Source organism: Pelodiscus sinensis, chromosome 1, assembly GCF_049634645.1.
Source record: "Pelodiscus sinensis isolate JC-2024 chromosome 1, ASM4963464v1, whole genome shotgun sequence".
Lineage (NCBI taxonomy): Eukaryota > Metazoa > Chordata > Testudines > Trionychidae > Pelodiscus > Pelodiscus sinensis.
In genome coordinates this window covers 291,625,456-291,651,181 of record NC_134711.1, presented here as the reverse complement: position 1 = coordinate 291,651,181, position 25,726 = coordinate 291,625,456, and the positions used below count along the sequence as shown (strand labels likewise).

General features: G+C 46.9%; 1 protein-coding gene across 4 annotated transcripts in view; it reads left to right on the top strand.

The window, feature by feature from the left end:
* The window catches only part of ATP7B (ATPase copper transporting beta), a 78,070-nt gene that overhangs the window by 30,870 nt on the left and 21,474 nt on the right, over positions 1-25,726 (top strand). For 3 of the 4 annotated variants that reach the window (XM_075919099.1, XM_006124896.4, XM_006124894.4), the window contains exons 2-12: positions 3,601-4,834; positions 6,135-6,404; positions 7,500-7,663; positions 9,045-9,206; positions 20,642-20,718; positions 21,392-21,566; positions 22,730-22,963; positions 23,311-23,402; positions 23,537-23,664; positions 23,999-24,153; positions 24,353-24,487. In XM_075919099.1, coding sequence (XP_075775214.1) covers positions 3,649-4,834; positions 6,135-6,404; positions 7,500-7,663; positions 9,045-9,206; positions 20,642-20,718; positions 21,392-21,566; positions 22,730-22,963; positions 23,311-23,402; positions 23,537-23,664; positions 23,999-24,153; positions 24,353-24,487 — 2,778 coding nt within the window. In that variant the 5' untranslated portion in view covers positions 3,601-3,648. Of the gene's footprint in view, positions 1-947; positions 1,108-3,600; positions 4,835-6,134; positions 6,405-7,499; positions 7,664-9,044; positions 9,207-20,641; positions 20,719-21,391; positions 21,567-22,729; positions 22,964-23,310; positions 23,403-23,536; positions 23,665-23,998; positions 24,154-24,352; positions 24,488-25,726 lie in introns of those variants that run through there. The other variant, XM_014574517.3, reaches the window with a different exon arrangement.

The following is a 25,726-nucleotide window of genomic DNA, read 5'->3' as shown; positions in this document are numbered from 1 at the left end:
CTTTTGGAAAAGGCTTTATTTTCCGAAAGATCCGCGTCTAGACTGGCGCTTTTTTCCGGCAAAGCTCCGAGCCGGAAAAAAGCGGCAGCCATGTTTATGCAAATGAAGCGGGGGGGATTTAAATCCCCGCTACATTTGCAATTGCGATGTGTCTAATTTGCATCCCTTTTACGGAAAAGGGATGCAGTCTAGACACAGCCTTTGTGTTTAACATAGTATTTTATTTAAAAATGAAGCCTGGCCAACAAACCCCCAATTGGGGCCAAGCCCCCATCTGGCCACAACCACTCCTGCATTCCCCCTTCCCCAGACCCTAGATCTGAGCCTATCAAACACTGGAACCCCCTGCCCTCAGCCCCTCACATACCCCAACCCAAATTCTTGCACCCTCACATCCGCAAGCCTGTGGCTTGCTTAGTATCCCAACACTGCCCAGCCTGGAGCCCCCTCCCCGAGCCAGCGTCCCCTTCTCCATCTCCTCCTGAATCCAGATTTCCTCCCAGAGCTTGCACCTCTCACCCCTTCCCACACCCAAATCCCTCATTCCCACCCCAGAGACTACACATCCTGTCTCAACACAGTAAGGGTCCAGCTAGACTGCAGGAGTTTTTCAGGATTCTGGAGATATCCCAGAAAAACTCTTCTGCATCCAGGGTTGCATTTGTTCTTCCGCTTTTTTAGTGGAAGAGCAAACAGGCTCTTTTGGTCACCCCTATATTCCTCTTTCCACAAGGAACAAGGTGGCTTCCAAAAGAAGGGTTTTTTTTCTGACATTTGGTCCAGTCTAGACAGGCCAAATGTTGGAAAAACCTCTTCCTACAGAAGAATTTTTTTGTTTTCTTAAAAAAAACTGCAGCATAAGGATTGGGGATAGCAAGTGATGGAGAGGAGGAGAATAGAGAGGGCAGGGCTTCAAGGAAGGGGCGGGGTGGTAGATCTTGGCTTGGTCTGTCATTTAAAAAGTGATCTTGGGTGTAAAAAGGTTGGAGACCACTGCTATAATGGATCATATAGAGGTGCCACTCTTCTTCTCCTGAAGGATGAATTCCACTGAATAATATTGAGCCTCCTGGTTGTATTTTTTAAAAGGGTCAAGGAATGTACCAGGTATGTACAGCTGTTATTGGCTACTAGTAACAGCGAATAATAATAGCAGCCATAACTATTTGTTAAAGGTTTTTCCTTTGGGTTACTATACTAGGTTGAGAGTGAAGGGAGGAAAGAAGTGTCTATGTGAATCCTCATGACTGACAAAACAAAAATAGTTTTACTAATTAAAATGTCATTTTTATTTGTAAAGTGGCTGATGGCTTATTACAGATTGAGCTGGTAGCACCTCCTTGTGGTTTAAAGTAAAAGGTTCGGAAATGTGGCTAGTCCCAGGGAGGCGCAGAAACAGGCAAACTATTACTAAATATCTTTTAAACTTTTATTAAAGGGCTTCTACATATAAATTATTATTTTATCAATTTCTTACATACGTAGGCACCAAATAATTATTAGAATGTCCAATAAGCAAAATGCAATACAGTAAAGAAAATTCCCTGAGGTTTTTCTAAATCCCAATAGTTGTTAACAAGGGACCAGGGATTATTAACAGTTACATTTACATCAGTCTTACTTATAAGACTAATCATTAATCTAAAACTTTTAACACTACTATTTAACAATATCTCTAAACAATTTCAGATAACAATACTTACATTTAACAGACACACAAACTACAACAACAACATATTTGGTATTCGTTATGTTTGGTATACGTTACGCTCTACAGGAACTAGTTTGGTTCAGTGAGTGGGAGGTGGCCCTCGGGTGATCAGTCCTCGGACCTGGCTCATATTCCGCCATCCAATGTTTATTCGGGATTCCTCAATTTGATATAGGAGGGGTAGCTGTTTTATAGAGAGAGCTTTTGCACGCTTTGTGTGATAGGCTAGCAGACCCTGTCTGTTAAGTGACAGGAGTAAGGGGGTGAAATGGTTTCCTGTTTTTCCTTTTCTGCCTTATCGGGCATGGCACAGTCAGCACAACCAGCACGAACTTTACATGAACTTTTCAGGTCTGGTTTTGGTTCCTGTTCGTCGCTGATCTTTAAGTTACATAGTGTAATGGTTTTTCATCAAGGGGAAGTTGATGTTTTGCTTAGATGGCAATACGCACGAGAGGCCTGCCCAGCAAAGAGCCTGCTTCCACACTCCTGTTATTGGGGAGAAGGGAGGAGGAGTATATGAAAATCCCAACTGCTAGGCTGGGGGATAAATAATCTCAGAGAAGGCGAACATCCATGTGCTCTGCGATTTGTGAAGGGGTTTGATACTGATGCATTTCCTGCTTTCTTGTGAGTTGGCAGGAGGCAGTTTCCCAAGAATAAGGCCAGCAAGGGGAATGGAAGACGCCACTTGTGTTCTCAGTGCACCTGATGTCCCAATGGGGCTCTTTCTCCTGGTTTTGCTACTGATAGGTCACCCAGAAAAGCTGGTGCTTAGTGAGATGGCATGGGGGGAATGGATGGCCTTATGGTTAAGGCACTGGACTGTCTCCCAAATTGGGTGAGGAGTAAATAACGAAGAGGACAAGTAACTCATCTAGCAGCTTTCTCAGTGGGCCCACTGACCACTTTGCGAAACACTGATTTAGAAAAACTCTTGCCTAGAGAAAGTTAAAATAACTTCAGATACAAAAAAATGATACATGCATACAAATAGGATAATCGTATACAGACAATCATAACCTTTCCAATGACCTCTCACATGACTTGACTTGCAATCAATATATCAAAACTATATAATAAACATATAATACTCTCACTGTGAAGAATATAGAGTGCAGTATCACAGAAATATTTCCTTTTATCAGGTTTGAATTTGAAAGCATCATGTTATTGTACTAAAGGGTACCCAATCAGACTATGGCACTGAATAGTGCACATCTTTAATTTTAATTGTAACATCATGGAAATTAGTGCTGGATCAAACCATGGGCTGCCTAATCTAATATCCTGTGTCTCATAGTGAAAAATCCAAAAAAACAAGTGGATGACTTAGAATAATCTGCACAAAATGGAAATTACCTATCAATTGCTGGTTTATCTGAAGCATGAATCAGCCCCCTTCTGTGGAACAAAGAAAGTTGTTTTATACTTGTTTTTATCCTTCTAATGAGAAGTGCGGTTGAGCCTGTACTGTTTTTCCTCTATTCCATTTCCATATTCTAGAAGGAATTTTTCAAGCTCTTTCTTGTTTTTCTTCATTCTTGGCAAGCAGTAGGGGCATGAATGATTGGGACTCTTGTAGATTCAAAGATCAAGTGAGTCTTCAAAGTATCCCTCTGTTGTAAATCATTGTGAGCATGACATAATACTGCAGGAAACAGCGTAGTGAAAGTATGTTCAGTGACCACAGAGAGCTTTCATTTTAAATAAACATACCGAGGGCTCATAGATCGCTTCACATTTGATTTTGTGAATATTTTAAATATATATGTTAGATACTCAGCTTCTCCTTAAATTATTGATAGCATTTGATGACAATATTGCTGTTTTAGAACTCAAAAGTTACATCTATTTTATTTTGTTTTGTTTTTTTTCTTGCACTTCAGGCTTTGTCTAAGTCTAGCTCCCCTGTGAGTTGTGTATGGGAACCAACCATGAAGCAGAATTTTGCCTTTGACAACATTGGCTATGAGGGGAAGGCAGAAAATATGCCCTCTCTGTCTCCTCAAACAAGCACTGTCACAGTCAATATTTTGGGTATGACTTGCCAGTCTTGTGTGCAGTCTGTAGAGGACAGGATTTCCAAGGTGAAGGGCATTGTGAGTACTAATGTCTCCCTTGAACAGAGCAATGCTTTAGTAAAATATATGCAGTCAGAAATAAGTCCCGAAGAGATTTGCCAGGAAATTGGAGACATGGGCTTTGATGCCAGCATAGCAGAAGGCAGAACTGCAGCAGCATCTGTAAGACTGACATCTTTGAGAGAAGCACTAATAAAGTTGCGGGTAGAAGGTATGACATGCCAATCTTGTGTCAGTACCATTGAAGGAAAGATTGGAAAACTACATGGCGTGCTGAGAATCAAAGTATCCCTCAGTAACCAAGAAGCGGTCATTGCATACCAGCCTTACATCATTCAACCTGAAGACCTCAAAAACCACATAGATAGCATGGGCTATGAAAGCACTATTAAGAGCAAGCTAGCTCCATTAAAGCTTGGTATGACTAATCTAGAACGTTTACAGACAAGCACAAAGAAATCTCCTTCCAGCCTGAACAATAGCAATGTGGAGCTAGTGGTGGGCAAAATGAATAGTACAACGTCAATGACACTGGGAATAGAAGGAATGCATTGCAAGTCTTGTGTCAAAAACATTGAAGGGAATATACCAGGTCTTCCAGGAGTACAAAGTATTAAAGTGTCATTGGAACATAAAAATGCTGTTGTGGAATTTAACCCAAAGGTAATTACCCCAGTAGCTTTGCAGCAAGCCATTGAGGCCCTTCCACCTGGTAACTTTAAAGTGTCCCTCCCTGATGTAATGGAAACAAGTAATGGAGAGCTTTTATCAAAAGCAGCATTTTCATCATCTCCGTTTGGTAGCACTCGCTCTGGGGATCAACTGACAAGCACAACTATATTTAGTATTGATGGAATGACCTGTAGGTCGTGTGTACAGTCCATAGAAAGCACAATGTCCCAAAGGAAAGGGGTACAACATATATCTGTTTCGTTAGCTGAGAAGACTGGAACAGTATGCTATGATTCAGCGGTGACTAATTCAAAAGAGTTAAGAGATGCCATAGAAGACATGGGATTTGATGCTTCCATTCTCACAGGTACAGTGTATGTTTTCTATAAGTAATATTGTAAGATAGGAGAAAATTTTAAAAATGTATTTCTAAAATCATAGAATCATAGAACTGGAAGGGATCTTGAAAGATCATCAACTCCAGTCCCCTGCCCACACGGCAGGACCAAACACCATCTATATCATCCCTGATAGGTGTCTGTCTAACCTGCTCTTAAATATCTCCAGTGATGGAGATTCCATAACCTCCCTAGGCAATTTATTCCAGTGTTTAACCACCCTGACAGTTAGGAACTTTTTTCTAATGTCCAATTTAAACCTCCCTTGCTGCAGTTTAAGCCCATTGCTTCTTGTCCTATTATCAGAGGCTAAGGAGAATGATCTCCCCTCCCCCGCTTTCTCCCTGTGACACTCTTTCAGATACCTGAAAACTGCTATCCTGTCCCCTCTCAAGCTTCTCTTTTCCAAACTAAACAAGCCCATTTCCTTTGGCCTTGCCTCATAGTTCATGTTGTCTAGACCGTTCGTCATTTTTGTTGCTTTTCTCTGGACCTTCTCCAGTTTCTCCACATCTTTCTTGAAATGTGGTGCCCAGAAGTGGACACAGTATTACAAATGAGGCCTAATCAGTGCAAAAGTAGAGTGAAAGAATGACTTCTCATGTCTTGTTCACAAAACTCCTATTAATGCATCCCAGAATGATGTTTGCTTTTTTTGCAACAGGGTCACAGTGACTCATATTTAACTTGTGGTCCACTGTGACACCTAGATACCTTTCTGCACTACTCCTTACTAGACAATCACTTTCCATTCTGTATGTGTGAAACTGACAGCACCAAAAGTAGAGATGGGACCTACTGATGGGACAAAACAAAAAGTTGTATGAAAGCCATCAAAATTCTTTGCTGATTAAAATAGCATCTAAGGATCTTCGCTCCGTGGACTTTGATTTAGCAAGTCTAGTAAAGACTGGCTAACTTGAACTTGGAGCGTACCCCTGAGCAAACCTCTCGTGGTAGGGACGCCTGCCGCCAAACTGGCTGTGTCTGCTGCAGCTGCAGCAGCAGCTTCTCACTTGGCCCCAAGCTGCTGCAGCAAGAGAGGGCTAGGGATGTCCTCTCTCCTCAGGGCAGCCTGCATACTGAACCCCTTTTCCCCAGCCTCACTTGTGACTAAGGAAACCAAGATGACAAGGCCAATAGTCATCCTGTCTTTTGAAATACCTTGGATATTTCTGTTGTTAAATGTGTTTCCAGTTTGCTGCTTTGAAACGTTTCATCATGTTCTGCTAACCCATGTTAATTCTACTTATTCTGTGTTTATTCTAGATACTCCCACTTGGAAATACATGGATCAACCTCTTTTCAGGGATGCTGCGAATCAGCCTAATGCTTGGGAGTCAGCTTCCCAGAAAACAGAAAAAGGTTCTGAACCATCTCTTCAAGGCTTCATGTCTGATGCCCAGCCAAAGAATTTTTACGTTGCTAGTCCAAAGCTGCCCAGTGCAGCGACAACAGAAAAGTGCTTTATGCAGATCACAGGCATGACCTGTGCATCATGTGTGTCAAACATTGAAAGAAATCTGCAAAAAGAAGATGGTAAGATGTCAACCATTCTCTAAAGTCCTGGGATCTTCTGGAAGTGAAAGATACTGCATTCCCTCAATAGTAATTAATACCTAGCTTTTAACATCCATAGATCTCAATGTGCATCACACAGGTCACCAGCTTTCCAGTATCATCCCACTTTACACATGGGAAAGCGGATTCTCTAGGGCTATGGCTACACTACCGTTTTTTTTTAGGAAGAGGATATGCAAATTGCGCTTGCATTTGCATATCTTCTTCCACATCTTTTTGCAGAAGAGGTTTTGCCAATAAAAAGCCCCGTGCTGTTTGTCGGAAAAAAAAACCCCTCTTTCGCAATATCCTGTAAACCTCGATTTTTGAGGAATAAGGGATCTCGTGAAAGAGGGTTTTTTCTGACAAATGGCCCCAAAAACATGGGGCTTTTTATCGGCAAAACCTCTTCCACAGAAAGAATCGGAAGAAGATATGCAAATACGAGCGTGATTTGCATATCCTCTTCTGCAAAAAAAAAAAAAACAAAAAACCCAGCAGTGTAGCCATAGCCTAGGAGGGAAGTGACTTGTCCAAGGTCACCCAGCAGGACAGTGGCACAGTCTGGAATTGAAACAAAGTCTCCTGATCCCCAGTCTACTAGTCTCCTAAAGCTCTGTTGTTCTTATCCAGGTTTACATGTGTTTTTGTGGTTAGATGTAATTAATACTCTTATTTACATAATTACATACTCTCATTGATATTAGCCATACTACTATATTCAACCTGTCAGTGACTGTACCAGTTGGTGGATATACTGGATAGTAGTGATAGGTGGTGGACAGACCCATAGTAAGAAGCAGCCTTATCCCAAAGAGTATCCAATCTGATTGTTATCTTTTTCCAATGGGAAGTGCATGAATAAATTAAAGGGAATAATGTGTATCTTGAGAAAAGGAAGCTTTTGTCCTATTTTGTCAAGATCCTCGTGCATAACGCTGGAGTGGAGAGAGTGATTATTGCTACTCAGTATCCATGCATTATATTACTGGGGTGCTCCTTGGTTATCAATTGCATTTTATGTGCCTCAAAGGAGGTATAGTGTCTAATATAACCCAATTACTTCCATTGCAGGTATCATTTCGGTGCTAGTAGCACTGATGGCAGGAAAAGCCGAGATAAAATACAAGCCTGAGAGCATTCAGCCCCTTGAAATAGCACAGCTGATCCAGAACTTGGGCTTCAATGCTACAGTCATAGAAGATCATACTGGCACAGATGGCACTATGGAGCTTATTGTGAGTATCATGGCTAGGAATGTAAAGGGTTAGGGGTTCGAGTACAAGTTGGACAGGAATGTCTCTTTGCAAATGAGTCTATTTTAGTGGTTATGTTTTCAGTCAGCATCACAGCTGTGCAGGGATGTAAAAGGTTCAGTAGTAAGTCTCACCCTTAACAGGTGAGGTTTACCAGTTCCAGATAACTGGTAGGGGCTGGAGCAGCTCCCTGCCCACCCTGGGCGAGAGGCTGCTGCAGCAAGGGGCCCACCACAGGCAGGGATTGCTCTGACCAGTTGGCCGGAGCATCCCCTGTCTGTGGCAGGGCTGGCTCGGCTGCTCTGCAACAGGTTACACGCTCTGGCTCCCTGGAAATGAGGCTTGCAGGAGCTCAGAGCCCACATCGAAGCCTCTCCAGGAGCAGGGCCAGCAGTCCTTGTCAGCCCCGCTCCCTGGGAGGCGGCTTCGCTGGAACAGTGAAGCCTTCCCGCCCAGGAGTGAAGTCAGCAGCCCGTGCCAGCCCCACTCCTAAGGAGGTGGCTTCACTGCAGGCTCTGCAGTATAAAGCAAAGCTGAACTTTATACTGCAAAAAGAGCCTGCAGCACATGTAAACGTAGAACTAAGATTTATTTGGTGGGTACACAGGTAACCTTTTAAAATAACTTTTTACATCCCTAGTGCTGGCTGATGATGATTTCCTTAACTAATAAAATGATTCTAAAGGGCAAAATTGTTTCTATGTATTAGGTAAAGAAATAGGAACAACTACCCAAGTGTACAGAAGAGCCTTTGCTTGGCAGGAAAACACCGCACTCCTCATGAATACAGTGCAAACCTATTTTTTGTCAGTTTCACAAGCAATGTAAACTTTTTCTTAACTTTGAAAAGTCCCAATCAATCAGCATTAACACATCTTCAGACTTGTTAATGCTTTTTTCTTTTATGGCTAGAATAATGGTGATCAAATGCATAATAATTAGAGCCCTGGAGCTCTGCGGATATCTGCTTTGTATCTGCTGATGCGGTTGTATTGTTTGCCCTGTTTGTGGTTCATGGATTGGATGCAGATCTATATTTTTGTATCCATGCACTCTTAACAGTGAGACAGGGTAAAAGGTGGCATGTGTTAGTATGGATTGAAAACAAGTTAATTATTGCAGATGCAGATTGGATGTGGATCCACATTTTTGTATCTGCATAGATGTTTATTAATAACAGCTGAAACTTCATGCAAAGATTGTATATACACTTTGCAAAATGTTTATACAGGGCCAATTACTACTATGCCCTATTTCCATCTTCTGAAATAAAGGCTGATTCTCTGCTTCTCCCTCCCTTCACCAGTCCCGCATTGCTCTCAACTGTAGAGATCACTAACTGCATTTACATTTCTGTCTTCAGATTACGGGGATGACTTGTGCTTCTTGTGTTCACAATATTGAATCCAAACTAACCAGAACTAATGGCATCTTCTATGCCTCAGTAGCACTTGCTACCAGCAAAGCTCACATCCAGTTTGATCCTGAAATCATTGGGCCTCGAGATATTATACGAATTATTGAGGTAAGTCATTAAAACAAGCCAGTATAAAATATACGGTGATGTTAAAACAAATGGAAGTGACTAAAAGTGCCGAAAGGCTTACTGACATTTGCAGCTTTAGATAAAGTACACTTTCCTGTATGGGAAACAGCCAGTAGTGTATGGTCAGTGGGGGCTACATACTTCAAAGGGTAGCCATCAGGGACATTCACCATTTCAGTGGGTTTTTTTTAAAGTATCAATACCCAGTACAAGTGTGATGCACCCCTTTGTTACTGCTCAGTGTGCTGCATCAGGGACTTTTCTGAACTGCAGATAGGCCAATAGAACATTTCCTCAAATTCCTCTCCACAGGAGACTCTGAGAGCATTAAACCCAGGTAAATACCCCTTTGAAAATGTACAGTAGAACCTCAGAGTTCCAAATACCAGAGGGTATGTCTACACTACCCTCCTAGTTCGAACTAGGAGGGTAATGTATGCATACCGCACTTGCTAATGAAGCCCGGGATTTGAATTTCCCGGGCTTCATTAGCATAAGCGGGGAGCCGCCATTTTTAAATCCCCGCTGCTTCGAACCCCGTGTAGCGCGGCTACACGGGGCTCGAACTAGGTAGTTCGGACTAGGGTGCCTATTCCGAACTACCGGTACACCTCGTTTCACGAGGAGTAACGGTAGTTCGGAATAGGACCCTAGTCCGAACTACCTAGTTCGAGCCCCGTGTAGCCGCGCTACACGGGGTTCGAAGCAGCGGGGATTTAAAAATGGCGGCTCCCCGCTTATGCTAATGAAGCCCGGGAAATTCAAATCCCGGGCTTCATTAGCAAGTGCGGTATGCATACATTACCCCGCTAGTTCGAACTAGCGGGGTAGTGTAGACATACCCAGAGTTACAAACTGACTGGCCTCCTGAGAGGCTGCACAAGTGCACAGCTTACAAGGAACATTGCCCAGGATCAATCCCTGGGGCACTCCCCTTGATGCCAGCAGCCAACCAGACGTTGAGCCATTGATCTCTACCCTTTGAGCCTGACCATCTATCCAGCTTTCTGTCCACCTTATTGTACATTCTTCCAAGCCATGCTTCTTTAATTTGTCAGCAAGACTGCTGTGGGAGACCATATCAAAAGCTTTGCCAATGTCAAGATATATCTTGTCCATTGCTTCTTCTTTGAATGCTTGCTCATGTCCATTCTGATTAGGTGTACGTGCGCTGCGTGCATGGATTCCGGAGCTTTTTTCCCTTAGCAGTATCCATAGGGCCAGCAGGGAGCCCCCTGGAGTGGTGCCAATATACTGGTGCATATATACCCCTGCTGGCCCCTCCACCCCCTCAGTTCCTTCTTACCGCCCGTGAGGGTAGCTGGAGCATGCTTTCAGGCTGTTAGCCTATCTCTTAGCAGTTGTATTTCCTTTATCTGTTGTACTATAGTTAAATTTGTAGTTTTATCTAGTTAACAGCTACTTAAGTACTGTAAATAGTGTAATTAGTTAGATAGGGGAGCACAGCAGGACTCTCCCCGTAAGGGGAGAGCATGCCAGGGCCCCAGGGTTTTAAACCCTGTGCTTCCTGCTCTAAACCTATTCCCTATGGAGATCCTCACTCCCACTGCCTGAAGTGCCTGGGAGAAGCCCATTGAGCAGAAAGCTGCTCTATTTGTAAGAGCTTTAAGCCCAGGACCAAGAAAGAGAGGGACTCCCCGTTGAAGCTTCTATTAATGGAGTCGGCACTGCAGCCCCAGGGCGAGGAGCGCCCCCTCTCCATCCGCAGCACGCCGTCAGCCGCACCTGTGTCAAGCACCAGTCAGAGGCCGATAAGGCGCCAAGGCATAGGTCGCAGTCCCCGACGCCGAGAGGCTCCAAGGGCTCAAGGGGACGCTTAACGGAGAGGAGTGCCCAGAAGGTGCGCCCTAAGGAGGAGCACCTGTCTTCTAAGGCCTCAAAGAAGAGGCGCAGCCCAGACAAGGGCAGGAGCTCGGGTCTGCCCGCAGGGATAGGGGAGGTCCATTGTCCCTCCATCCCAGAAACTTTTGAGGCGGCCCGAGACCTCATTGAGATGGCCGTGGAGGAAGAAGAGGGCCCGGTGCCGCAGGGGCGGACTGCGCTGGTGCAGGGCTCAAGCGCCCCCCAGCAGGCTCTGACAGCTGGGCCGTGGGACTCTCTGGGCGAGGTGCAGGCCTCGGCCCAGCACCAGCAGCAATTCCCGGTGCCAGCAAGAGCACCGGCTCCGGATCCAGGACGGACACTGGTCTCGACCCTGGCCCCCTATCCAGCAGCAGCGGCAGTGGCACGGGGAGCGAGTGCGCTTGCGGCACCGACGACCCCGGTACTTGGGCACCCAACGGCCTATACGGCACCAGTGCAGGGGCCAGCACCGCAGCTGGGCCCGTGAGCAGTGCAGGGGCCCACACCATATTATGTGCCAGTTATGGCACTGCAGCCGGTGCCCTGCACAGCACTGACGCTGCTGTCTCTCCCCGCACCGATCCCAGCTCACGCCCTGGGAGCACCGGTACCGCAACAGACTGCGGTGCAGCAACAAATGGCGGCACCGGTTGCTTATTTACCGGCCTACCAAATGCAGCTGGGCACGGTACCGCCACAGCACGTGCCTCCACTTATGTCCCCACCGGCACCACGTGTGGAACACAGGGGCAAGCCATCGGCCATGGCGGCGCAGCAAAGGGTGCAAGCGTCATTGGCTCCTCCCTGCTTGGCATCGGACTATTCATCGGAGTCCGAGGCTGAATCGGTGACATCAGCCCAGTCATCGTACAGGTCCTGATCCCGTCATAGCTCTTGTTCAACTGTTAGATCGGGTCACCGGGACTCAGCGGACCAGCAGCAGTGGCAGGGACAACCCCAGTGGCCATTCTAAATGCCCTGGGCTTACCACCAGGCCCAGGGGCCCCCTCCTACGGTGTCGGTGGCTGGGTCATCCCGAAGGAGTAGCGCCCCATCAGCCACCCCATTAAGAGCCCCTCCACCTGAGGAGAGCCCGTCCATGGCGACAATGCCTAGGCCTCAAGTAATCGACCAAGGGCAGGAGGCTACGACCCAGCCGGGCTCGGCCCAGATGGGCATTTCGGCTGGAGGGGAACCGGAGGCGCAGCTCGGTGGGGATGAGGTAGTCCCTCCAAGAGAGTCCTCATTGTCATCACCAGACGAAGCTCTGGCAGACTCTGCACCTCGGCCCCCTTAAATGGACGCAAGGGCACACCAGGAGCTGCTCCGAAGGTTGGCAGTTAACCTAGCGGTCCAGCACGAGGAGGTCCACGAGGACCAAGATCTTATGGTGGACATTCTCACGGCAGCGGGCCCTGGGCGAGTGGCACTCCCACTGAATAAAATGGTGGACAAGCTGTCAAAGACTCTGTGGCAGACACCGGCCTCCATTGCGCCGACCCAGAAAGGTGTGGAGAGGCGGTACTACGTACCTCAAGCGGGGCACGAGCATCTTTTCAACCATCTAGCCCCGGGGTTGATAGTAGTGCAGGCCGCGGGGCAGAAGGAGCGTCAAGGGCCTCCGGGCCCCACCCCAAAGGTGAAAGAGCCCAAGAAATTGGACCTGCTTGGTCAGAAGGCCTATGCCACGGGGGGTCTTCAGCTACGTATAGCTAACCAGCAAGTGATGCTGGGGCGTTATGCCTTTAACACGTGGGCAGCAATGCAAAAATTTGGCAGCCAGCTTCCCCCTGAATCCCGACAAGAGTACGGGGCCATGACAGAGGAGGGCAAAGCAGTAGCGTGTACATCCCTCCAGGTGGCTCTGGATGTGGCCGATTCAGCTGCCTGCACTATGGCTACTGGGGTGGTCATGAAGCGTAATGCGTGGCTGCAAGTGTCCGGCATCCCGTCCAAGGTGCAGACCACTATCCAGGACCTACCTTTCGAAGGGTCGGGCCTGTTTTCAGAGCAGACTGACTCCAAGCTTCATAGCTTGAAGGACTCAAGAGCGACACTGAAGTCGCTAGGGATACACACCCCGGCCCCGCAGAGGCGTTCCCTCCAGGCTAGAAGCTATCCCAGACACTTTCAGTGGGGGCAAAGCACTGATAGGGGCCGCAACAATAGCCGCCCCGACCTCTTTAGAGCAGGCGTAGAGGTCCTCGGTCAGACTCCGAGAGAGGCGCAGGGCCGTCACCTGGCCACCAGACTAAGCCTTCATTTTGAAGGTACGCTGGGGAGCAGAGTACCAGTCACACCTATCTACCCACCCTTTGGGTACCGTCTTTCCCTTCTTTACCAGGAATGGGTAAAGATCACGTCGGACCGCTGGGTCCTAGACCTGGTAAAACAGGGGTATGCTATCCCCTTCCTTTCCTACCCTGTCCCCCACTCTCCCTCCCTGTCCCTTTTCAGGGACCCCTCTCACGAGACACTCCTCCAGCAGGAAGTGTCCAACCTGCTGGCACTAGGGGCTATAGAAAGAGTGCCCCCAGAGATGAGGGGAAAGGGTTTCTACTCCTGCTATTTCCTGGTATCCAACGCGAAGGGGGGCATGCATTCCATATTAGACCTACGAAACCTGAACACCTTCATAAGAAAAGCAAAGTTCAGGATGGTGACACTGGCTTGCATCATCCCATCGCTCCAAAAGAGGGACTGGTACGCTGCTCTCGATCTCAAAGATGTGTACTTCCACATTTCAATTTTTCCAAGTCACAGAAAGTTCCTATGGTTCGTGGTGGGACAGGACCATTTCCAGTTTACGGTCCTCCCATTTGGGCTGTGTACAGCCCCGAGGGTGTTTACCAAATGTATGACAGTGGTAGCCGCGTTTCTGTGGCGGCACAGGGTCCAAGTGGACTATTGGCTGCTAATGGGCACGTCTCGAGAACAGGTGCTAGATCATGTCACACGGGCGAGGGCTTTGTTCGGGAGCCTCGGCCTACTCATAAACGACGCCAAATCCTCATTAGACCCCATGCAGGTGATAGACTTCGTGGGGGCCCATTTAGACTCGCCCGCGGGAAAGGCGAGGGACAGATTCCTTGCTATCCGCTCGTTGGTAGCGGAACTACAGGAGTTTCCCACTACAACGGCAAGGACCTGTATGAGGCTCCTAGGCCACATGGCGGCGTGTACTTATGTGGTCCAACACGCTAGGCTGCGCATGCGCCCATTGCAGGGGTGGCTCAAAGTAGCACACAACCCTTTGAGGTCGCCATTGGATGCGGTGGTGACTATACCTCAGGAGATCCTATGCTCACTAGACTGGTAGAAGGACGAGGGCACGATTCACCAGAGCGTCCCCGTCAGTGCAACTGGTCACGGACGCTTCAGACATGGGGTGGGGAGCTCACCTGGACAGCCTCAGGATGCAAGGTATGTGGTTGCCAGGGGAAGTTCCCCTTCATATAAATATCAAGGAGCTGTGGGTGGTCAGGCTGGCCTGCAGGGCGTTCCTTCCCCACTTACAGAACAGGGTGGTGGCGGTGTTGACAGACAACACTACGGCCATGTATTATATCAACAAGCAGGGTGGGACGTGTTCCTCTCCCCTGTGCTGGGAAGCCCTAGAACTGTGGGAAATGTGTGTAGCTCACGGCATTTGCCTAGAGGCCTCTCACCTCCCGGGAACCAGGAACGGGCTAGCGGACAGGCTCAGCCATTCGATTCAGGCACACGAGTGAGTGCTAAGGTGAAACATACTTCACAAAGTCTTCCAGAGGTGGGGGTTTCCCCGTCTGGACCTGTTCACAACACTGAGCAATGCCAAGTGCTAGGAGTACTGTTTGTACATGGGGCACGGTCTGGGTTCTCGGGGCGATGCGCTGCAGATCAGGTGGCCCAGAGGTTTACTCTATGCCTTCCCCCCGTTCCCCCTGATCCACGAGATGCTCATCAGAGTGCAGAGGTTCGGGGTCCAGGCCATTCTGATAGCGCCGGTGTGGCCTTGCCAACACTGGTTTACCACCCTGTTAGATCTAACCATGGAGGGACCACTCAGGCTACCTCTCGTGCCAGACTTAATCACACAGAGCTGCGAGGCTGGGGTAGCACTCCACCCGAGCCTGTCATCCCTGCACCTCGCGACGTGGTTCCTCAGTGGCTCTTGGTTACGAAGTGAGCCTGCTCCAGAGCAGTCCAGGAGGTGCTGTTAGAAAGTAGGAAGCCATCCACTAGAGCTCTTTGCGAGGCTAAATGGAAGAGGTTTACTTTGTGGCTAGGGGGCAGAACGCTTGCTCCGGGTGAAGGGGCGGTCCCGACTGTTCTGGAGTACCTCCTCCACCTGCGGGAGCAAGACCTGGCCTCAGCCTCCCTGAGGGTACACCTGGCGGCTATAGCGGCTTTTCACCCCGGGGAGGGTCAGAGGTCCATCTTTGCTAATCCTATGGTTAAAAGGTTTCTGAAGGGAATTGACAGGATGATGCCATATGAGAGACCACCGGTCTCGCCTTGGGACCTTAACCTGGTCCTGACTGCCCTTATGAAGCCGCCATTTGAGCCTCTGGCATCATGCTCTCTGAAGCACTTGTCTTGCAAGGTAGCTTTCCTAGTGTCCATTACCTTGGCCAGGAGAGTGTCAGAGCTTAGGGCACTGACTTCAGAACCACCCTACATGGTGTTCTTTAAAGACAAGGTGAGGTTGGTCTACACTCGTGGTTTCTACCCAAGGTTGTCTTGCATTTCCATCTCTCCCAGGATATTTACCTACCGGTTTTTTACCCCAAGCCACACGCATCACCCAGGGAACAGGCTTTGCACTGCCTGGATGTTAGGAGGGCATTGGCTTTTTACATAGACAGTTCGTGAGGGTTTCGTAAGTCCCCTCAATTGTTTATTTCAGTGGCAGAAAGAATGAAAGGGTTGCCAGTCTCGGCGCAGCATATATCCTCGTGGATTACTTCCTGCATTCAGCTATGCTACGAAGGTGCGGGTAGGTCACTGCCGTGCATAACGGCCCATTCCATGAGAGCCCAGGCGACGTCGGCGGCATTCCTAGCTCGTGCCAATCTTGGAAATCTGCAGGGCAGCGACATGGTGGTCGGTGCATACCTTTTCCGAGCATTATGCGATTACACAACTGGCCAGGGAGGATGCTGCCATTGGGAGGGCAGTTCTGAGATCTGCAGAAGGATAATTAGGTAGTTAGTCACCTTCCGACCCCCCTCTGGGGGTGGGGGGGGGACATGGCTAGGGATTCACCTAGTCAGAATGGAGAAGGAGAAGGAGAAACAGAAACTTCGTAACTGTAGTTCTTCGTGATGTGTTGCTCATGTCCATTCTGCATTGCACCCACCTCCCTGTGTTGGAAGGAACCGGCAAGAAGGAACTGAGGGGCTGGAGGGGCCAGCAGGGGTATATATGCACCGGTATACTGGCGCCACTCCAAGGGGCTCCCTGCTGGCCCTATGGATACTGCTAAGGGAAAAAAGCTCCGGAATCGGTGCACACGGCGCACGTATACCTAATCAGAATGGACATGAGCAACACATCTTGAAGAACTACAGTTATGAGGTAAGTAACCTCTTCTTTCCCCGTATCCACAGAGCCAGTTCATAGAAGGCAGTCAGATTGGTTAGGCATGACTTACCCTTGGTGAATCCATGTTGTCTGTTGCTGATCACCTTCTTCTCCTTCAAGTGTTTCAAAATGGATTCCTTGATGACCTGCTCCATGATTTTTCCAGGATTACAGGCAAGGCTGATCGCTCTGTAGTTCTCCGGATACTCCTCCTTCCCTTTTTTAAAGATAGGCACTACATTTGCCTTTTTCCAGTCATCTGGGACCTCCCCTGATCACCATGCGTTTTCAAAGATAATGGCCAATGGCTCTGCAATCATGTCAGCTGACTCTCTCAGCATCCTTGGCTGCATTAGATACAGCCCCATGAATTTGTGTATGTCAAAAGTCTTCTACAGAAGTCTTCAACCTGTTCTTTCACTAGCGAGGACGGCTTTTTCCCAGCTTGGGATCACCCTCCCCTTTGTCCACCAGATCTGTTTCTAGGTGTTGAGTTGTGGAGGGAGTGAGATCAGGTAATGGCGTCACTCCCCCTTTTGTATAGTTTCTTCCATCTTGCTGGAAAGGTCTTTGCTGTGAGGTGGATTAGTCCACCGCCATGGCATGAGTGCTTCCTCCAGGAAATCTCTAGGATAGTGGATTCTTTTCATGATGGGTATTGAGCCATTAATGCTGTCTGGCTACGACGTTATTGTACCTTATAGGTTGGTTGTGGGAGGTCCCAACTCACAACCTATTTCAGTAATATATTCTGCAATACTTCATAATCTCACCAACAATCAGAAGTGAATGTAAGCCAATGCAGTGCACAGGTAAGACGGTGGCTGAGGGAGAGTAGCGTCTGGATAGTGCCAGCCACCATACACTGGCAAGGTTCCCCTCTATGTCTGACTTCTCTCCCAACAAGAGCTGAAACCACCACCACCCTGTGGCCCCCAGTCCTTGTGCTGGAAGTTTCTATGTGTGCGGGGGTGCAACTGAGTGGTGGTGGTTTCAGCTTTTGAGGGGGAGGGGTGCCAGATGTGGAGGGGTGGGTCACCCATGCCCAGCAACCGCATGGAAACCTTACCTGTATGTGTTGGCCAGCACCATCCAGGGCCCCAGCCTTGGTGGCCCTGAGCCAGCACCCACAGTCTATGGGCGGAGCAACCACCGCACACCCAAGCTCCAGCTCTGAAGCTTTGGCAACATGGTCCCTGCTGCCCTGGCCACCTCTGGGATCCAGTGACCAGGCAGTGCAGTTGCCCCTTGCCCAGCCCTGAGCTTCCTGCACTCCATACCACACTTAAATTTCTTACAGGTGCTGTCCCCAAGTGGGTGTTGCAATAAGACAATATCTGTAAGAAATTTAAGCTACTTTCACCCCTGCATACAGTGATAGCACATACAATCCCACAGAATATTAATGTTCGGCTTTTAAAATTATACCTCAGTAGGCATCCTTTGTATAAAACATATCCAAATTATATAATGGTGGTGAGTATGGGGGTTCCAGGATGATGCTTAGAGATACAGTGTGTCACATGAACAGCCTCCAATCCCAAAGTATTTATAACTCTGAGGTTCTGTTGTACCTCAATTTTAATTGGAATGGACTCCCATAGTTCAGAATAATCAGTGACACAATAGATGTTCAGAGCAGACTCTTAAAGCAAAACACCTTATAATATGCCTCTAATAAAATAATACCAGCTCACAGTAACCGCTGTGTTCATAAAATCCTGTTACAAAGTGCACTGCCATCACACCAGTTTTGTTAGGGATGCTTTTCATTTTATCCAGGGGGGCAGAAAGGGAGCATAATTTTTCTGTGAAGTGTATGGCAGAAAATACTATGACAAGGAAACAGATTGTACCAATATCAGTTACATTAATTTTGTGCCCTAGGATATTTCTTCAGAGAGTTTTTCTGAGCTGCACAATTGATATAGCCTGACAGTGAGTTGCCATGTAAATGGTGGGGGTAACAGAGAAAAGGTACATTAAAGTGGTGGTGGTTCTGTAAATCAAATCTTACTATTGGCCTTTCAGATAATACCAGCTACCAAGTACAAATGTACTGGTGGCGTTTTTATTCCAGCAGCTCTGCAAATTTCCACTCAGAGTTCAGGCCCAGTTGTGCTGGGCACAGTACAGGCAGTCCCCGACTTACGCGGATCCGACTTATGTCGGATCCGCACTTACGAACAGGGCTTTCTCGCCCCGGAAGTCGGGGCGAGAAAGCCCCGTTCGTAAGCTGCTCCGGTGCCCCTGGTCTGCTGGAGACCGTCTCCAGCAGACCAGGGGCACCGGGCGGGTTCCCGCGCTTCTGAGGCTTTGCCAAAGCAAAGCCTCAGAAGCGTGGGGAACCACCGCTGCTGCCGCTTCAGTCCGGGTGCCTGTGGTCTGCTGGGGACCGTCCCCAGCAGACCACAGGCACCCGGACTGAAGCCGCAGCCGCGGCGGGGTCCCGCGCCTCTGAGGCTTTGCCAGAGCAAAGCCTCAGAGGCGCGGCACCCCGCTGCCGCTGCGGCTCTGCTCCCCGTGTCCCTGGTCTGCTGGGGGGGGGGGGGGCGCAGCTAGTGTGCTCTCCCTCCCCCCCCCCCAGCAGACCAGACTTTTGTTTTGGACTCTGGGGCAGAGCAGCTGGGGCGCTGCCGATTGGTCCCGCAGCGCCGCTCTGGGCACTACTGGACCAACCCGGCAGCACCCCAGCTGCTCTGCCCCAGGTCCTGATTCAGCCGCTGCTGGTCAGTTTCAGCAGCGGCTGAATCAGGACGCCTGGGGCAGAGCAGATGGGGTGCTGCTGGGTTGCTCCAGTAGCACCGAGGAGCGACGCTACTGGAGCAACCCAGCAGCACCCCAGCTGCTCTGCCCCAGGCGTCCCCAAGTCAGCTTCTGCTGAAACTGACCAGCGCTGACTACAGGAAGCCCCAGGCAGAGTTGCTCTGCCCCAGGCTTCCTGGAATCAGCTGCTGATCAGTTTCAGCAGCAGCTGACTTGGGGACGCCTGGGATTCTTAAGTTGATTCTGTATGTAAGTCAGAACTGGCGGTCAGTTTCAGCAGTGTCTGAATCTGGACGCCAGTTCCGACTTACATACAGATTCAACTTAAGAACAAACCGACAGTCCCTATCTTGTACGTAACCCGGGGACTGCCTTTATAGATGCACAAGGAAAGGCAGTCGCATTTTAATTATTTTAATGTTTTGACTCCTTTCTTGCTGCTGACCATTGCCGGTTCTTGTTGCTTTCTGTGGTGGCATACATCCATAGCACTGTACCGTTAAGGAAATCCTATCAAGGTTCAGAGACTCACCAGATGTATACTCTCCATGTAGTTTGTTTGTTTTCATTTTGCATACAGTAGAACTTCAGAGTTACAGACACCTTGGGAACGGAAGTTGTTCATAACTCTGAACAAAATGTTACAGTTCTTTCGAAAGGTTACAACTGAACATTGACTTAATACAGCTTTGAAATTTGACTCTGCAGAAGAAAAATGCTGCATTCCTTTTATTTTTTTGTAGCTTACATCTAAGATAATACTGTGCTGTATTTACTTTCTTGTGTGTGTGTGTCTACTGCTGCCTGCTTGTGTATTTCCAGTTCCAAAATGAGGTGTATGGTTGACTGGTCAGTTTGTAACTCTGGTGTTCTATTGTATTTGTTTTAAATGTTTCCTGAGTGATGTCTGAGAGGGAATATCTGTCCTTCCATATTCCCAGCTGCGCCCAACATCAAACCTAAGAAGTTTGATTTGTTATGGTTGAGGGTATGTGTAACCTTACTGTCAATGTTTTCTACTCCATTATCAGCCACATAATCCGAGCTCCTCTCATTTTGGCAGGCACTATAAATAAATAAACAGGAAGCATTCACCAAAGTGTCCCCTGTTCTGACATTTCTGATCTTAAATTATATATCCTTTTAGAGGAAGTTTTCATCTGCTGTACATAATGAATCTCAATTAACCAAACTCTTTTGTTTTGTTTTTTAATAAAAAGGGAATTGGTTTTCAAGCTGCTTTGGCTAAGAGAGATCCCAGTGCTCATAATTTGGATCACAAAAAGGAAATAAAACAGTAAGTATGACTGTAACAAAGAGAAGGCCTCTATAGTGTGGCAGGAAATTTGGTTTATGCTTGTGCAAGGCATATTTCAGATGTACTTGCTTAGTGGTTTGCGGTTCAGGTGCTCTTATGCCCATGTAGATTACCTTTCAGTGTTATTTGTAGAGAGTTAGGTATCTGAGACAAGCAGGAGACAAAGGAACTTCTTCGTAAGTGAAAGGTTTAAGCCCTGGTAAGAAGCAATGAATTGGAGCCAATTCTGCCCAGGGCTGAATGGCCTCAGATCCGTCAGGCTATGTCTACACTACAGCGCTATTTTGGGATACCAGAGGTATCCTGAAATAGCTATCCTGCATCTTAACAGCAGACCCATTATTTTGAAATATAATAGGCTTGCTCTTCCAACGCCCCTGTGAACCTCATTCCATGAGTAAGGGACACTTCAGAATAGCGCTTTATTTCATAATTTGGCGCTGTGTAGACAGCACCAAATTACAAAATAAGCTATATTGAAATTGACTCAAAATAAGCTACCCAATTTGCGTAGCTCAAATTGTGTACCTTATTTTGAGCTATGGGTGCAGTGTATATGCAACCCTCAGGGAATTGTACATGTGCAGAGTTTAGCCCAAGGACTACTAAAGTGTACTCCTAATGCCATGGATTCATGACTTCTATTTTTCAGATGGAGGAAATCTTTCTTGTGCAGCCTTGTGTTTGGAATCCCTGTCTTAATCTTAATGATTTATATGCTAATACCTGTTGGCCAACAGCATGGCATGATGGTGCTAGAACAGAATCTGATTCCTGGATTATCTATTTTAAATCTTCTCTTCTTTGTCCTGTGCACTTTGGTTCAGGTATGAAAACAGTATTTTTAGGTATTTCCTTTCAATGTCCCCTTACATAATCTGATTTTAAGTAAAAAAAAAAAAAAAAAAAAAAAAAATTAGATTGGAAAGCCTTAATCGATTGCATCTATCCACCTGTAAATTCAAGATACATAGGACAAAGTAACTCTATTAAAACTGGTATTGATAATTATAATGTATTGTGCAAGTATGATTTTGTGTGTGTAAGTATGTGTGTCTGTCTATACATAGCAGCCAAGTTGCGTGTGTTACCTGTATATATAGATAAGGTGGCACCCTCCCCAAAGAATTCAGTCTAACCAGGCATGAAGTGACAGGTGAAGAGAGAACATAAAGGGGTGGCATGTTGGGATGAACATCATGTTAGAGGAGTTAAGGTCCTGAATTCAACTCTTGATTTGGTCACTGACTCACTGGCACACCTTGGTCAAGTCACTTCATCTTTGTGCTTCATTCTCCCTACATAGTAAAAAAGGGATAATAGTGCTGACCTTTTAACCTCTCAGGCTTGTTGAGTCTGTGACAGATAAAATAGAGAGAATAAAGGAGGGCTGTGTACAACACAGAGCAGTGAGATGGTAAAGGCAGCACAAGGGTGGAGATAGAGAAGTGAAAAGGGGGTAAGATAAAAGAAGAGTGAGACAGAAGTAATGGGGCAAGGTAAGGGGGGGAGGGAAGATTAAAACAGACTTAACAGTGAGATTCAGATATTTTTTCCATACTGCATTCCTGTTCTGTTGCAATGAGGCTTTAAAAGCATTTCCTCCTAGTCCTGCTATGACATGATTACATATAACCATTTAGAATGTTTCTATTTAATGGGCCTAATTCTCTGTCACACATACTGATGGAAATTAGGAGTGACCCCATTGCTTTTAATTTGTGTTACAGTAGCGTGTAGAGGGGCCCTGTCTAGACAGGAGACCACACTGTATAAAGTGCTATACAAAGAGAACAAAACAGTCCCTGGCCTTACCAGTTTACATGCAAGAAATTTCATTGAAGTTATACGATGGTCAAGCCAGTCTGAGCTAAGAAACAGGCTCATTAACATCAGTTTCACTATTTACAACTTTGCTACAATCTGTACTGTATATGCTCTGCTTTCACTGCTGTGATTAATATGCATTTGTATGTACTTTCACTGACAGTTCCTCGGTGGATGGTACTTCTATGTCCAAGCCTTCAAATCACTAAAGCACAAAACAGCCAATATGGATGTACTCATTGTGCTGGCCACAACTATTGCTTATGTGTACTCTTGTGTGATCTTGGTGGTAGCTATAGCTGAAAAGGCAGAAGAAAGCCCAGTCACATTCTTTGACACACCACCCATGTTGTTTGTATTCATTGCTCTTGGGAGATGGCTTGAACACATAGCAAAGGTAACCTGTCTACACGTTATGTATGGGTAAACAGTCTACATGTTACGTAGACTTATGTACAGTAAAGATGAAAATAATATGGGATCTCTATGAACAGAAACGGTTATATGTTTTTTGATAGCATTTCTGGCATGCAATGGGGTGTACGCTGTAGTTTGATAGCCTTGTGGATTACTTTGTTAACTGTACACACAGGATCATAGAAATGTGGGTCTGGAAGGGATCTCGAAAGGTCATCAAGTCCAGCCGCCTGTACATGTATACTTGAAATACCAGATGCATGATGGGTGATATAATATTTTTTATTGGGCCAACTTCTTAAGCATTTATCTCTATTGTTTTCATAGAGTAAAACATCAGAAGCACTTGCTAAACTAATCTCTCTCCAAGCTACTGAAGCGACCATAGTGACTCTTGGACCTGATCACTCTGTCATCAGGTATGTATGATTCTCCCAAAGCTCGTCAGCCTACTGGCTGACTAGATCAAAGCTTATAATGGTAAAAGCATTTTTGTTCCTATGAATGGTATGGATCACATTATTTGTCTCTCCTAACTGGGTGCTTCTTACAGGGAGGAGCAGTTGGCTGTTGAACTGGTTCAGCGGGGTGACATTGTAAAGGTAGTTCCTGGTGGGAAGTTCCCAGTTGATGGAAAAGTCATTGAAGGCAGCTCTATGGCAGATGAATCACTCATTACTGGTAATTTTCTTTATGCTTAGCAAAGCTAACTGGCTGCTGGATCCCCTTCTTAAACCATTCATACTTGTTCTCCATATTCATTCTGAGTAGTGAAGAGGCTTGAACCAAACTTCCTTATTTGAATAACCACTCCTCTTGGCTTTGGGAACGTTCTGATACAGATTCAGACTACTTTATGGGACTAGCCTTTATGCCAGGCTGATTGGAAACAGTCTTTCAAATGATGGTTAAAACTGAATTACTATCCAGCATGTAGCAGGCTATCTATTATTATGCACCTTTGCTCTCTGGCTACTCAGGTATTTGTCCTGACCTTGTTGCTGTTTTGTCCTAGGGGAAGCCATGCCAGTCACTAAAAAACCTGGGAGCACAGTGATTGCAGGTTCTATAAATGCACATGGCTCAGTTCTTGTTAATGCAACTCATGTTGGGTCTGACACCACCCTGGCACAAATTGTGAAATTGGTAGAAGCAGCTCAGATGTCAAAGGTAAGCCTAAAATTATTGCACTTTATATATACCAAAGCTTTTGCTCTTGTGATATTTGCATTAGGATCAGCAAGAAACAGACTTTAAAAATAAAACAACTGTGTTATGAAATAAGGGCTGGTAGATGTTACTATGTCTATTCTATGCTATCTCTTTTTTTTTGTCATAAAACAAATATCTTTGTGTTTTGTTTTTCTAGGCACCCATCCAGCAATTGGCAGATAAATTTAGTGGATATTTTGTTCCATTTATCATCATCATTTCAACTATGACATTACTAGTGTGGATCACAATTGGTTTTGTAAGCTTTGATGTCGTTGAGAAATACTTTCCTGTAAGTAATGCCATCAGTCCCATATTTACTCTTAACAGCCCAGTGGAAGTCAGGTAGCTTTTGGACTTCCCAAAGGTCTGATCCTGCCAGATGCCATGCACTCTCAGTTCTCAAATGTGTTAGGTTTCTGTGTAGAATAGACAAAATACATTCAGGTAGTTAATTTTTGGCCAGCCTCAACAGACTGATCAGTCCATCTTCGTCTCTGCATGGGATTCTTACAAAAATGAAATCAATGGAGATATACCAGGGATGAATCTGGTCCAGTGGCTGGATATCTCAGAGAGCCGAGGAACTGCTGACAGGTAGAAAACTGCCTGTGCTGCTGCTGATCATGGATCTGGTCTTCAGAAAGAAGAATGCATATTGGTTATTTGTAAGAAGTGTAAACTGTACTGCCAGGCTGATAGAGTGTGAGAGGTTGTGCATCCTGGTGATGGCATACCCATTCTATGGGGCGGCGGGGGAGAGGAAATGTGGAAAACACAGCAGGTGGTATTATCACCTGGGAGCCAGTCTGCATAGCATTGCAATGCTTATTACTTCAAGAGGTAAATCTCCACTGGAGCTGGGTATAAGCAGAATTGTGGGGGCCCTTGTGGGGATGAAAGACGTTTGCAGGTATAGCAGGAGAGAGGTGTAATGCCAATGGCTCTCCCACTGTGTGGATCCATTGGCTATACTTGATTATGGAACAGGTCTTCTGCTTCTCCCAAACTGATGGAGGAGCTCTTCTCTCTCCCCCCCTCGTCTTCCCCTCCACCTTGCCCTGGAGCCTGCAGTGGCTGGTAGCCCCACTGGGTGCAGAGGTGGGCTGAGGGTGGGGCAGTCTTGCCAAGGGGGAGGGTGCAGGAGCTGGCTGGAGAGTTTGAGGGGGTTGGGGATACAGGGTCTGGGCATGAGATGGATGTGGGACAGGCTGGAGCTGGCATCAATTGAAGGTAGGGAGGTGGGTCATCAGCTTCCCCAGGGCTGGAGCTGGCAGGGGCGGGGCAGGCGGCTTGCTCTGAGGCTGTGCTCAGCCACCAAGCGGCCTGCCCTGGCTGTGTCCCAGCATAGAATCATAGGGCAGGAAGTAATGAAGTTGAGCCCCCTGTGCTGAGGCAGGACCAAGAAAACCTAGACCACTCCTGACAGCTGTTTGTCCAATTTGATTTTAAAAGCTTCCAGAAATGGGGACTCCATGACCTCTCTTGAAAGCCTATTCCAGAGGGTCACTACCTTTACAGTTAGAAAACT